This window comes from Thalassophryne amazonica, chromosome 12, assembly GCF_902500255.1.
Source record: "Thalassophryne amazonica chromosome 12, fThaAma1.1, whole genome shotgun sequence".
Lineage (NCBI taxonomy): Eukaryota > Metazoa > Chordata > Actinopteri > Batrachoidiformes > Batrachoididae > Thalassophryne > Thalassophryne amazonica.
Genome location: NC_047114.1, coordinates 33,129,728 through 33,144,644, shown reverse-complemented (window position 1 = coordinate 33,144,644; position 14,917 = coordinate 33,129,728). Strand labels below are relative to the sequence as shown.

Genomic DNA, 14,917 nt, shown 5'->3' with positions numbered 1-14,917 from the left:
TTGTTCTCTCATTAGTTGCCTCACTAAAATTACAGAATGGCTTACTGAAAACAGCCTGCAGTTGAATTCTAATAAGACTGAGACATTGATTGTAGCTCCAGATAGTGCTATGTCTGTCATTAAGAATCACCTTGGTAATCTGAGCAGCTCTGTTAAAGGCAGCCTGCGTAACCTGGGTGTCATTTTGGATGGAGGGATGTCTTTGGAACATCACACCAGGCAGCTCGTTAAGAACTGTTTTTTTTTTTCAAATTCGAAACATTTCCAAATTACGCAAAATGGTGGCTTTTAATGAGCTAGAGATGATTGTGCATGCATTTGTTTCGTCACAACTTGATTATTGTAACAGTCTCTTTACATGCCTCAGTAAGAAAGAGCTGACCCGCCTGCAGGTAGTGCAAAATTCTGCTGCACGACTTCTTACCCACGCCCACAGGAGAATGCATATTACTCCTGTCCTCAAGTCTTTACATTGGCTCCCTGTTTTTTACAGGATAAATTACAAAATCCTCGTGCTGACCTTTAGAGCTCTACATGGGCAGGCACCGGAATACATTAAGGGCCTGATCCAGACTTATGTTTCCAGCAGGAGTTTGAGGTCTTCCAATCAGAACCTGCTGATGGTTCCCCGAACTTGTTTTAAAACTCGAGGGGACAGATCTTTTAAAGCTGTGGCACCTCGCCTCTGGAATGAGCTTCCCTGTTCTCTTCGCTCACTGGATTCTGTGGATGTTTTTAGACAGCAACTAAAGACACATTTTTTTAAACTGGCATTTTAGTGTCAATTTATTTTATTGTTCTATATTTGTATGTGTTGTTTTTATTGTCTGTTTATATCATGTGAAGCACTTTGTGACCTTGGTCTGTGAAAAGTGCTATATAAATAAAGCTTACTTACATCAAAACACCACAAATTAAAACAAACAAACAGTATAAAACCAGACACTCCAAACCTCTAGTGTATTCACATTTCAAAAACAATATCTTTGTAACTTAACAAATATTGTTAGGTTTTGTTAGATATTTTTCTTCAATTCGGTGTTTCGCAGTATTGAATCTCGCGCCCTCTGGCGGTCCACGGCTCACGCGAGAGGTCGGTTTCAGCAAAGTTCTGGTGTCAGGAGCTTAGCACTCACAGTGTAAACGCATCTCGTGAAGTATGGACAATACGACAACAGAAGTCCATCACAGGTGCTACACCTCCTCTAATCATCATAATCGCCCGTGAACTTGCTAAATTAACAACCTCGCTTTGCCGTTGTTTACATGCGCTGTGAGACAGTGGAACTCTGCTGGCGCCGCGGTGCATTCTGGGAAGCGCAGTCGGCCGCCAGGGGCATTATGGGGAAACGTTGAAACACTGAATGTTCAGCTTCCCAGTGATGATCAGACTGTTGCATCACAACACTTAGTGATACATTTTTCATGCTTTCCACTGTAAATAAACATTTGTCCACTTTGAAGATTAACCAAAGGATGACAATGAAAATAAAACTTATCACTTAATACTTTTTGCTGTGATGGAATTCAACTCTTAAGACTCTTAACTACTGTCACCACAACAATACATACTTATACTGAAGCAGTTATGTTATTAGCTGCACAATGCAAACACAGCCTGTGGCAGAGATCCTGTTGACATTTGCTCCATGTTGACTTTTCTGTGGACACAGGGTTATGTGAGGGCCAGTGAAAGTTTGTAGTGCACTTGCCTACTCAATCTTTGAGCATATGGTATGCAGATATTTTTCAAGTGATAATCTTTAACCATGGTCACCCCATGCAGGTGCAAATGGTTTTTCAGCTTTTGTACACACATATGGACCCATCACTGTCCCAAGCAGGAACTGTGTTGTGTGTGTGTATGCCACACACACATACAGGTGCTGGTCATATAATTAGAATATCATGAAAAAGTTTATTTATTTCAGTATTTCCATTCAAAAAGTGAAACTTGTATATGTATATTCATTCATTACACACAGACTGATATATTTCAGATGTTTATTTCTTTTAATTTTGATGATTATAACTGACAACTAATGAAAATCCCAAATTCAGTATCTCAGAAAATTAGAATATTAAGACCAATACGAAAAAAGGATTTTTAGAAATGCTGGCCAACTGAAATGTATGAACATAAAAAGTATGAGCATGTACAGCACTCAATATGTAGTTGGGGCTCTTTTTGCCTGAATTACTGCAGCAGTGCGGCGTGGAATGGAGTCGATCAGTCTGTGGCACTGCTCAGGTGGTATGAGAGCCCAGGTTTCTCTGATAGTGGCCTTTAGCTCTCCTGCATTGTTGGGTCTGGCGTGTCATATCTTCCTCTTCACAATACCCCATAGCTTTTCTATGGGGTTAAGATCAGGTCAGTTTGCTGGCCAGTTAAGAACAGGGATACCATGGTCCTTAAACCAGGTGCTGGTAGCGTTGGCACTGTGTGCAGGTGCCAAGTCCTGTTGGAAAATGAAATCTGCATAAAGTTGGTCAGCAGCAGGAAGCATGAAGTGCTCTACAACTTCCTGGTCCTCGACGGCTGCTTGGACCTCTGAAAACACATTGACCAACACCATCATGAATCATGGTTTCAAGGTCAGAGTACCGCTCAAATCAGAAGATGTTCGTGTCAGCTTTGTTCATCCAGGTATACAAGAAAAGACACACAAAATTAAAATGATGGAATATCACTTGTTTTGAGAAGCAACCATTTCGATATTCTGAACATTCACAGTCATGCTAAAAACATTCCTGGACATTTTCAGTGTTGTAGAACACATGATTCAGTACGTTTTAAATGTTGCACTTTTTGGTACATTCAAAAGACTAGGCAAAGAACTCGGACAAATGCAACAGACCAACAAAAGTGAGTCACAATGGGAGTCTACAGTTTGAGCACATTGTTGTATTTGTTTGCCAAAAGAGGAAAACAAAACAGCCATTGCTAGTGTCGCAGATGGAACAGCTCCCCCCTAAATTTGGTCTGCCCTCCCTCCACTGCACGTGCACCATTTCAGAGCTCAGCCGCTTGCTTGAGACAGTCTGTTCACCCAAAGCGATCAAATGGATTAATGGGATTATTAACCATCAGATGACAAAGGTAAAACCTCTTAAATCATTCTGAAGTCAGTTTTAAGCAGAAACTAGGCCGTTTTAAGCAGAAATGAGGCAATAATCTGTGACGCTAAGAAATGACCGACGCGCAGTAAATGCATCAGCTAGCAGCTCGTGTAGCTGCTACGCTCTGATCCCTACCTCGGTTTTTTATTATGAAATAATGCTAAGTTTATGTGGAAATGATTGTTGTACAAAAGCTTCAGATATCTGTTGCTGAGATAGATGACTGGAGTGCAGTTTGAAGCAGAAACAAGGTGATAATCCGTCAACTGTGGCTAATGACGCAGGGCGGACCGATTTTTAAGGGGGGACCGTTTGGTCGGTGACATAAGACATGGCTTGTGGTCGTTGTTGTTATTATTATAATATCTATTTTTATAGTAGAATACAAACATCACAGACACTCACCTGGTGTTTGATAATAAAGTTGTTTCTAGCCACTGAAGATAATTTTCTGGAGCCAGTATTTTTATACAGGCAAGTAGACACAATTTATGGCAAGTAGTTCTGCATAACCTAAGAGCCCCGTCACACTTAGCAAGAATCAACCCAACCCAGGTGAAGTGTCAAACAAGCCATAATTGAGCAGCATAGTCTCGTTTGTGGGTGGGTGGTAAAGTGTTAAAATACAACATATATGACGCAATAATCCTACATCCGGGGACAACCCTCTTAAGAGTTTTTGGGCAAATTACATGGCAAACAAAGTGGAAAAAGTGAAGAAAATGTGACGATGCAGTGGAAAGTGGATGTGTTGCGGTTTGTTTATGACCTGTGAAAAACATTTGGGCGTCACAGGAATCTGCCCGACTGTTTAGGCTGCTCTCAGAACGCTGTCTGACATCTACGAATGCACCTCCACACTTCTGGAATGTGGGCCGAACTTTCCTTCAGCCTCATTCAGCCTCGTGTGTCGGGGGTATAATTGAGGATCACCCAGAAGGCTTTGCAGCCGATTATCGGCTGCCAGTATTCAGCATTTTTGCAAATATCCATTTCAGCCATTTATAATGGCTGATATGCCGATTTTATATTTATTTATTTATTTATTTATTTATTTATTTTTCAGTGCTACATGTAGCGACTAACTGGTCGGCAAGTTCTACCTTCACGCGTACATTTTTGACACGTACATTTTTGAAAAAAAGACATGATTATGGGTGAACCATGGCTGATGATGCATGCGCAGTGAAGGCAGGGATTTTTAAGGGGGACTGTTCGGTCGGTGACACCGGGTCATAAACAAACTGCAACACATGTCCACTTTCCTATCCCATCGTCACCTTTTCTTTGCATTCTCCTTTGTTTGAGTGTAATTTGCCCCAAAAAAATCATACAAAATGCCATGCAGTGACTCCATTTCCAAAAGCCAAAGTGTTTTTCTACATTGGTTATTCAGTAAAATAAAAGTTTTTGTATGCATCGGCAAAAGTAATGCAGATAGTTATGCAGGCAGTTATGCAGTTGCCCGATATTATCGGGCAACTGATATATTGGTTGGGCTATATATTTATCACATTTGCTTTGTTTATACACAGCCTTGTAGCTGCCATGTGTTTGCTATGGGTAACGTGACATTGTGAAATCAACTTGGCTCAGTCCAGTTACACATGTATGGTCTTCCATGAACAAAGTCAGTACTTTCATCCATTCATTTTTGGAACCCCCTTATTGACCTTATTATTAACCCCATACAGTGGTTCAGCGATGAGGCAGACGTCTTGAAATGGGAAGCAGGTTTGACTTATGGTTTTGATTTATAAATCAACTTACTCTGGATAGAATAACTACATTAATGTAAACTCTTAAAATGTACAAAGTGGATATATAACACACATCTGTTAATTTTAAAATAATGCACTCATTCTAAAGATTTGAACGTTAACACACAGGTGCCCAAAGGGATTATGGGTAAACTTAGCTTCCGCTCATACTGATTGGTTGACTAATTCATTCTGTTTAAAAACTAACACAAGTGAATCAATGTAACGTGTGTTGGTGTTTACAAATAAATGTGCTTTTGTAAAATGTCATTTTTTTTCATGTGTGTGTATAAAAAAAAACATTTGCAATGCAAAGCCAAAAAGTCTGTTAAATTGTGATTCAGGCCTTGTGATATAACTGGCGTCAAAATGCATAGAACACTGCCATCTACTGGCGACCGGTTATATTACAGTGTTGTCGACCGCAGGTTTTTAAATTATCTGTAGGTTTCCAAAACCTGAGAGATCACAAACGTGGAGATAAAAAAAAAAAAATCATAGAACTGACAGATTTAGTTGTACAGTGTGTGGTGTCAGCCACACGGTAAAAACACACACAAACAGATTTCACACACGAACATTCCCAGGTCAAACACCTCACTTTCTGATTGGCTGCATGTCACATGTAGCTCCTCACATCCTTCCGAGCAGATCAGAGTGCTCTTAACACACCACACGTGGCAGGAATATCTGATAAGATTATATTTAGCATCATCACAGTTGTCGGTGCGTCCTTAAGATTGTCGGAAGGGGAAGATCAGGTCCGATATCGGCCTAATTATCTTGCCGATAAATTGTTTTTTGTCTAATTATTTATGGATTAGGTTGTATTCTTAGATATATCTTAGATGGGGTTTTGCATATGGGCACCAACGTTAAGGTCATGGCTGGTGCATATATAGTGGTGCATATATATTCTATACATTCTCCCATCAGAGGGCCGAGGACTCTCAATGCAAAACTGATGCATGAGCATGGCCAGTATCATGTACATCGGAATGTCAGTTTCAGTAAAAGGTCAAATTTCATCACAAATAACTCACCTGATTTTGTCCATTTTTGTCCTTTTCTCATTCATCAAATGTATTTCTTGTACAGTAATTTAATTTAAATTCAGATGCACGTTTAACCAACTTTCTTCATTAAAGAAGGAGGCCCGATGCTTGGCCCTGGGCCCTCCGATGAGTAATTATGGTATATAAAAATCCCATTTTATAGATTTGTTTTAGGTGGGGCCAAAATAGATGAGAAGTCTGTTTTATGCATATGCTGGGCGATGCGACATGGTGACTGCTAATCCGAGTGAGGACGACATGAAGTACATTGGTTGTCTGTTGATTATATTCAGAAGTGTTTTATAATGATGTTTAAACTGTAAAACATCAAGTCTCCATTGCATTTCTTTGCCATTAAGTTTTCATCACAAAAGTTATGACTCATTGCCATTTCTTGTGTATACATCCGTATCATAAATTTCATTTTTTTTTTTTTTTACTCCCTAGCATTGGTATTGGCCCCCCAAAAATTCATATCAGTCAGGCTCCACTATACATAGAGGGGTGATTCTTTAACTACGGGCACTATTGGCCTTGTAAATGTAATTTCCACCACACCATTGCCTTACAATATAAAGCGCCTTGGGGCAACTGTTTGTTGTGATTTGGCGCTATATACATGTGCTCTGATGTCACTGTTTTATCTACATAGAAACTACCCAAACAATCTTTCATACAAACTGTTTAAAGGGACATTACAGTGTTGTGGTGGAAATTATGGCAATAGTGTGGGACAACTACATTTTGTTTAAAAAAATCACAACAGTTGTATGACATTGAATACCCCAGTTATGTTTTGATTATTTTACTGATATTTTATTCAGAGATATTTTAAAACATTAGAAAACGTCTCTTTACCATTCATTTTTATCATTGAAGATCAAAAGTCTGGGTGTGGGACAAGCACAAAACGGCAATATTTGCATATAATGATGCTGAAAAAAGATGAAAAAGTCATCAGACTACTAGAACAAATTTCTTAACACACTTTCATTGTAAAGATAACTATAAAAGTGTGAAATTTCCCCTTTTTTCTGTTTTTCATACAATATGATCAAAGGACATAATAAGTGCCCGTAGTCTAAGAATCACCCAGAGATGACCTCCATTCAGCATACAAGGTGTGGTCTCCTACTCCTTCCACGGTGATCAGATGGATTTTTGAGATTCCACACAACGGAGTTTGTTTCATTTGAGTTACAACCTTTTTTATTTATTTATTTTTTTTAAAGTCACATTATCATTTCTGTCTTGCAGAGTTACAGCTACACCCATTTGTCAGCTGGGGATTTACTGAGAGCAGAACGAGCCAGAGAGGGGTCAGAGTACGGACAGCTCATTGCCAGCTACATCAAGGAGGGCAAAATTGTCCCCGTAGAGATCACCGTCAGCTTACTTCGCATGGTGTGTACCAACCACAGGCTGGAAATCAGATTTGTCTGGATATCAGTCAAACTTGGGTCATTTTACCTTGAGGTCATGTTCAGTGTCATCATCAGTGTTACTTCTGGCTAAAAGAAGTAGAAGTAAGAGGCCTGTTGGTGCTTATCTCAATATTCCATAGTGTGAAGACGGTGAGCATCCGCTACTCCCTCTGGACGGGACACCAGTTCAACTTGGGTTACTTCCCCAGTCAAGTCTGATATTCATTTACAGCAGATTGTGTTGTCCAACCACACAGACAGGTAGCATGAATGGAAATTGAACCCTGGTCTATTGGTAGATGCTGCTGTACAGGTCTGGCTTAGTTTTAGCTGAAAGAATGTGGGAAACTTTCTACACTTTCTTATGTGGGTTTACTTATGCTCATCTTAGTGTACATTTTAAGTATTTTTGACTTTTGACTATGCATAGTTAACTCTTTTTAAGATATGGCCGAGTTTTAATTTCTTAACTTGTGATTCATATTTTGACTATTTTTGACACTTGATTGCATCATCAGTAGACTAAACATTCATAAAATAAACTGAAATGGCACTGACAGAATGCATGCCTCAACCAATGCTCAAGTGTGTCTGTGAGCAGGATATGTATAGATCTTTAGATCATATGGTGGGATCTTAAAAAGTAAAAGGCAATCCCTTCAGGAAGTTGTGATACAAGGAATTCAGCTATTAATTCACCAAATAATTCAACCAAAATATCTTTCGTTCTTGTTCTCATATATTCATGTATGTATAATTAATTGGTGAGGTCCTGGCGTTGCAGCTTCCCAGAGGGACTTCATTGGTTAATCAACCTAGAATTTCAAAGTAATTCTGTTTAAATTATTGTTAAATTTTAAGCAAGTTGTACCCTGACCCAGAGGAAATGTTTGTTGAAATCAATTAGTTACTTTTTGAGATATCTTGTGGAAACCACCAGTGACGTCAGTGTTTTTGTGTGCAAGAAAGGCTGTACTGATGTTGACTTTGTGAGTGATGCTTTGATCTTTGTTAAGCACTTAAGAAGCTGAGTGAGAAATCTGAGTGTCTAGGTTTGCAATTGTTCTGTATTAAGACTTAAGATCCAGACTTTTAATGATGTCCTGGACTCAGTCAGATGTATCTGTTTGTGGTGAAAGTGTTGAACTTGAGAGAAATTCAATTATCTCGACAGTGACATTCCTGTCTCAGGGTCCTTGACCTTTGAGATCGAGAGCTGTCTGGGAAGAGCTTATGGTGTCATGAGGTCACTGGACAGAGGTGTTTGGCAATGCTCTTTGTAGTAAAACCAAGGTCCAAGTCTTAAGGATCCCGGTGCTTCCTGTCTTATATTATTGTGAGACTTGCAGCATTTACGTTGTAGTACTACAAGCCTGGCGGCCTCTCCGATGGATCATCATCTTGCTGTGGTGGGGAGGCATGCATGGCCCAAGGACTCCAAGAGTGATGCTGTCTGAAGCTGCGGCTTCAGGTAGGGGCACCCATGGCAGTAAGGTTGAAGATGAGGGCCCAGACGAAAAATGATCGAAACCTCAAATCAATGGTGAATGAAGCTACTTCGGATAGCTCAACGGCTATAAAGGTTGACGAAGGTTGTAACAAGTCTCTTAACTCCAATCGTCTGTTTTCCCTGCCATTGGACTTAGTTAGGGGCTTATGAAGACCATGTGCTTCCTGACTAGTGCAGCATCAAGTACATGCTTAAAAAAATAAACATGCACAGGCATTTTTGTTTACACCAGATACCCAAAGCAAGTCTTCTGGTGATCGAGGAAGGTTGATGGGAGCAGGCTCATGCTAGTTGGAAGTTCTTAGTCAAGAATCGGCATGGAAGTGGTGGTTATTCGATTCAGTCATTCAGCTTTTGTACTGAAAAGCTGTTTGGCAGCGGTAGCCGTGACTGAGCAGTCCTTTTCAACATCCACTCTGCTCACTCTGAAATGGGAGAGGGTTAGAAAAAGCACCCCAAACATAGTCTGTTTCACCGACTCTGTCTGGAAATCCACGTCCAGAAGGATCACTGTCATTGCGTACAAGAAAACCAACAAGACATTAAATCAAGTTTGGAGCTGGAACATCCAAATTCTGATGGATATTCCAAATATAGAGAGACCAGAATGGTGTACCGCCATTGTTGCCCGAGAACTTGGCAAATTCGGCTTCAACATTGTTGCTTTCAGCGAAACCCGGAGAGTTGCAAAAGGCCACCTTGGAGAAGAACCGGGCCAGTACACATTCTTCTGGAAAGGACTTCAGGCAGAGCAATCAAGGATACATGGAGTCTTTTTTGACTTCTAAAATGCCCAATTACCTAAGCTGTCAGAGCTTTCATGTGGAATCAGTGGGCACCTTATGATGCTTAGAATTCAACTAGTCAAAAACCAACATGCTATCATCATCAGTGCATACATGCCAACACTGTGATGAAGATGAGATTCTTTGCCCAACTCCATAGTGTCCTGTCTGCCATCTCAAAGGATGACAAGATCATGCTGCTTGGGGACTTCAATGCAAGTTAAACTATTCCACCGTCCTGTCTGGTCAGTTGGTGGATCTTTCTCCGTGGCAGTGAGCAAGAGGGTGGGTGTGGTTACATTATGAGGTATTAATGTTTGTTTTCCAAAAACCCATAACACAATTATCAAGGTTATTGCTATCAGGGCACACAATGATCCTCTCAGCCCCAATCTGTTGTCTGAAGGGGTGCTATGGCCTACATCCTTCTGTCATGGCGTGGTTCCTTTTTACTTATCAGTCTGTGTCCTTGATGTCCGTGCCTGCCTTTTTGCAGTGTGTAAGATGAATCTGCGTTTGTCTCAGCGATGCGGACAGCAGTGGGTGTTGACAGTAGTACTGGATAGGGCCCCTCCCAGCGCGGAAAGGACCAGGTCTTCCTTTTCAGCACCTTGATGAACACCCAATCACCGGGCTTCACAGGCCTGTTCCCTAGGCAGGCAGGCAGGCTCTGTTGGAGGAGATTCTTTGGATGTAACAGCTTTGATTTCATAATTTTTTACATGTAGTCCACTGTTGTCTCTTAGTTTTTTCCACTAGTCCTGCTGACTGCGAATGGCAACTGCAGTGAAATCTCTTTTGCATACTGAACAACTGTGAGCGTTCTTTCATCACTTGGTTTCTGAAATGTGGACTATTATCACAACTAGAAGCACTCAGAGAGCGCAAACCTCCGCCAAGGCCATAGGGTCACTGACGTCACATGGAATACCCTTTGGCAAAGAGACTTATTCCACGTCGTTTCACGCATCTACCTTCATGTTTCAGATTCAGTGGTTAACCCTCTGGAGTCTGAGGGCATTTTTTGGACAGTTCACTCACCTGGCATAAATGTTTTATTATTGCTGTTAACAGATCTCCCTGCATCCCACAATCAAGTTTTATGTCTTTTTCTTCAGAATAACCTGTACTTTCAAAATATATATGCTATAGTTGTGTTTAAGTGTAAGAAAGGAAAAGTAAAGCAGAACATAACTTTCCACACACATTTATTCAAAACACACAGCATACTATATTAAACTAGTAACACATCACTCCTAAAAACAATCGTTGGTGCGTCACGTGAGGTGAATCTGACTACAATTGAATTTTGGAAAACCATGTGACGTGAACCAATTCTGATTGGACACTCAAATTGATTACGTCATCACACAGCTTCTATGAGGAGTACAAAGATGGTGGACGTGGCTTGAACGCCTGCGGAGTTAACTTTTCAGCAAAAAAAAGTGTGTTTCTATTTCATATCATTAAAAAGTTATTTATAATTTAGTAAAGCTTGGTCTCAGCCACTGTATACGACGGCATCGGCCCCAGAGGGTTAAACCCTTAGATCTTCAGCAGATGTATTTATAAAGAGAAACTGCATGAACTACACAAGTTTTTTTGTTTTCTAATAACAAGTTTATTCAATGAGGAGAAACAAATGCTAAATTATTGTTGTCGTAACTTAATTTTTGTTCAGCCTTTGTGACCTGTCTTCATGGAGTTAGATGCAAAAATGTTGAAATTGGCCCTATCCTGCAATGATAAAGAATCCTTAAAAAAAATTACTGGATCCGGATCGTGTTCGGGATCATTACCAAAATTTCATGACTTCTAAGTTAGGCCAAGATACACCCCTGGTAAAAATTTCATTGAAATCTGTTGAGGATTTTTTGAGTAATCCTGCTAAAAACCAACCAACCAACCAAACGGACAAACGGACGTGATCGAAAACATAACCTCCTTGGCAGAGGTAATAAATGTGTGCAGGGAACCCAAATCTTGATGCTAGCACAGTTGCTAGTGCTTTAGCTACCGTTAAAGCATCATTAGCCACTGTTAGTATAATTTCAACCCATTTTGAAAACCAAGCAATATTTTTTACTCTCACATTTGCTTAGTTTGAAAAAATCCCTGCATATTGTCTGGAATGGATATTCAGCTATTGGGAAGGCCCCTCCATTTGGTCTGAGTTTTGAACATATCAGACAAGAAGCACAAAAATTCTTTGTATAATTTTGGATCCCATATATTGTGAAGTATCTGGATATTACAGATATTCCTACCTGTTGAGTCATGGGAATAGCCATGACTCAAAGTTGCTGCAAATCTGAAAAGAGGTAGTATTGGTTTATCTTGAGGTCACCTTTACATACCTTTAGATGTTTGTTTTGGCATAGAACTTTCTCAGTCTCTTGTGCATTATTTTGCATGTCTCTCAACAGATCAACATTTTAAGAGACATGCAAAATAATGTACCAGAGACAGAGAAAAATGTCGATTTGTGTAGTTCCGACATCAGTTGCATAAATGTCATCACACTGTATGGGTAATCTTGTGGCACGTTGTGCTTCCATGTCAACTTTTCTCTTGCTCAGTGAAACTATATCAGTCCCTGTTGTGTGGGTTGCACATTTGCAGACAGTCATCTGTCTGGGCGACAGAACAGCATCAAGCAGGTGCAGTATCAAATCCTTATGAGTGATAGGTTTGCTAATTGATGTTATCATTCCCAATTTTTCCACTGTTGTGCAAACACGTGTAAGGTTGAAAACACATGCTGACTGTCTGTGTACATTTATCACTTTGTCTTTTCCTGTGCTTCTGTTAACGGAGCTGTTTCTGCAGCTTGTTCTGAAAAATGCAGTGGTAATGCTGATGATTTTAACACTTCATCCTGGGTTACTACAGCATATCCACTGTGACTTCACCAGTGAAGCAAGGCTGTGTCATCGTGCTCACTCTTTACCGTGCTGTTCAATCGAGCCTGTCTGAAAAGTAAGCGCAAAATATCAACACGCAGCCTCATTGAGTTCCAATATGCAGATGGCAGCAGCATCGCAGCCTTTGACAAAAACCATGTCCAGCAAATCTTGACCTTCTTCCACTGTGCATACACGATGCTGGGACTGAACATCAATAAAACCAAAGCCATATCACCAGCCACCTCCAAATGAAGGAGCTTGCAATCTGCCCTTGTTCCAACTTGATGAAATAACTCTTGAAAATGTGGACCACTTCTGCTAAGTCATCTTTCTGCTGGCATCTATCTCAATGCCGAAATTCAACATCACCTGAAATGTGCTGGCAGTGAGAATCTTCCAAGATTGGACATCAGAACTGACACCAAGTCAATGGTCGACAAGGCATTCATAGTTTCAACCCTTTTGTATGCGTCGGAGACATGGACTCCATACCATCACCATCTCAAGACACTCGAAAATTCCACCAACGTTGTCTGCAGAATCCTCAAAACCATTTGGGAAGATCAAAAAACCCATGTCAGTGTCCTGCAAGAAACCAACTCGACCAGCATAGAAACTTGCATCATCAAGAACCAACTCAGATGGTGTGGCCATGTTGTCAGGATGAGTGACCATCATCTACCGAAGCAAGTGTCTTACTCCCAACTCAAAGAAGGCAAACAGAGCAGAGGCAGACAGAAGTGCTGTAAAGACATTCTGAAAGCCAACATGAAGAAATACAACATGGATCCTAAAAACTTGGAGGATGTCGCGAGAGACAGGCCACTTTGGAGAACCACAACAAACAAGGGGTAGAGACGTTCAAAGTCAAACGATGGGAGGAGCTGGAACAGAAGCAGTGAAGAAGAAAGGAGGAAGAAGTACAACCCAGGCCGACTATGTCTCACTGCAACCAAAACTTCAGTTCAAGAACCGTCACTGAAACCAAAATGTTTCAAGAACCGGACTTATCAGCCAACTGAAAACTCACAACTAACTGCAAAATAACATTAGGCAATTGATTCAATGCGAGAATACTCCCAGAAGCAAATTCCCATTCCAGTTGATTCGGTCTAGTTGAAAATAACAGTTTGTATATTAAAATACGAACATATCAAATTTGAAAAGTTCAACACATTTTAGCTGCACAAATGGGAGAAATCTGGAATGGAAGTTGGAAAATTTCCGGTGAGAAATCAACGAAAATGGCTGCACATGTGGTGTCATATTAGACGTGCCATTTCATATACATTGATGTGTATTATCAGCCTGCCTTTCGGTTACCGTGTGTGCGTGCGTGCGTGTATGTATACGTGTGTGCGTGTGTGTGTGTGTATATTATGTCTACCTCATTTCTTATGTCTTGTACTGTTACAACTATTATTAGTATTGCTTATCTTGCACACAGTTTGATGAACATTTTCTCTACTTGCACCCACCCTGTGTGTTCTCTTAAGAGCTGATGTAACATGTGAATTTCTCTGTGAGATCAGTAAAGTTTATCTTATCTTATCTCTCCAACTTGAGTATCTGCAGAGATAGACTGGCTTCCTGCATTGTCGTTGGGATTTACCACAGCCTCACATGCCCTGGCCATAACAATTACAAGTATGTGTTCGACTCAAAAACAAGCACAAGAATATTGTTGATCCATTGTAAATTATTGTTGATAATCTGGATCTTGTCTAGTAAGTTTTTTTTTGTTTTTTTTTCCCCTTGCACGTTTTTAGACATGTTAGACTCTGTGTAGACTGTAGCTTAACACTTATGACTGTTCATTTAAAAAAAAAAAAAAAAACCCTTAGAATTAGAACTTTATACATGTTGATAGAATACCTCCTCAGAAACTATATTACGTCATAAATTTTATTGCAATTCATTCATTTCTAAATTCCTGTTTTTCCTTTTCTTCTGTTACAGCAAGCACTCAAAGCAATAATAATAATCATCAAGCTCTCCATGCTTTTCTTGTCTATAGGGCAGGTGTAGAACACACAATTTAAAATAAGATGTCTCCATGCATGTTGTCCATCCGTTGCTGCCCTGCCAGCTTCCATTACTCCTTATTACTTATTACTCCTTACTCCGATGAGAACATTAATGATTAGATGGAGCTCACCAACACAACTAAATCACCCCAAAAAGACTTTAAACATGTTCTCTTATGCTGTAGAAGAACAACAATTTGCTTGGAATTTAGGAAAACCTGCAAACTAAAAAGGGACAGCTTTCAATGTCAGAATCCTTGGAAAAATACAAAGAGATGTCATAATGTCGAGAAACTGGCGGCTGCAAAATAATTGTGCCTTTTATGATCA

At 40.1% G+C, this 14,917-nt stretch overlaps 1 protein-coding gene across 1 annotated transcript in view; it reads left to right on the top strand.

Moving 5' to 3' along the window:
* Window positions 1-14,917, top strand: part of cmpk (cytidylate kinase) — a 35,890-nt gene that overhangs the window by 3,651 nt on the left and 17,322 nt on the right. The window contains exon 2 of the mRNA XM_034183983.1: window positions 7,193-7,339. Within this exon, the coding sequence (XP_034039874.1) occupies window positions 7,193-7,339 (147 nt within the window). The remainder of the gene's footprint in view (window positions 1-7,192; window positions 7,340-14,917) is intronic.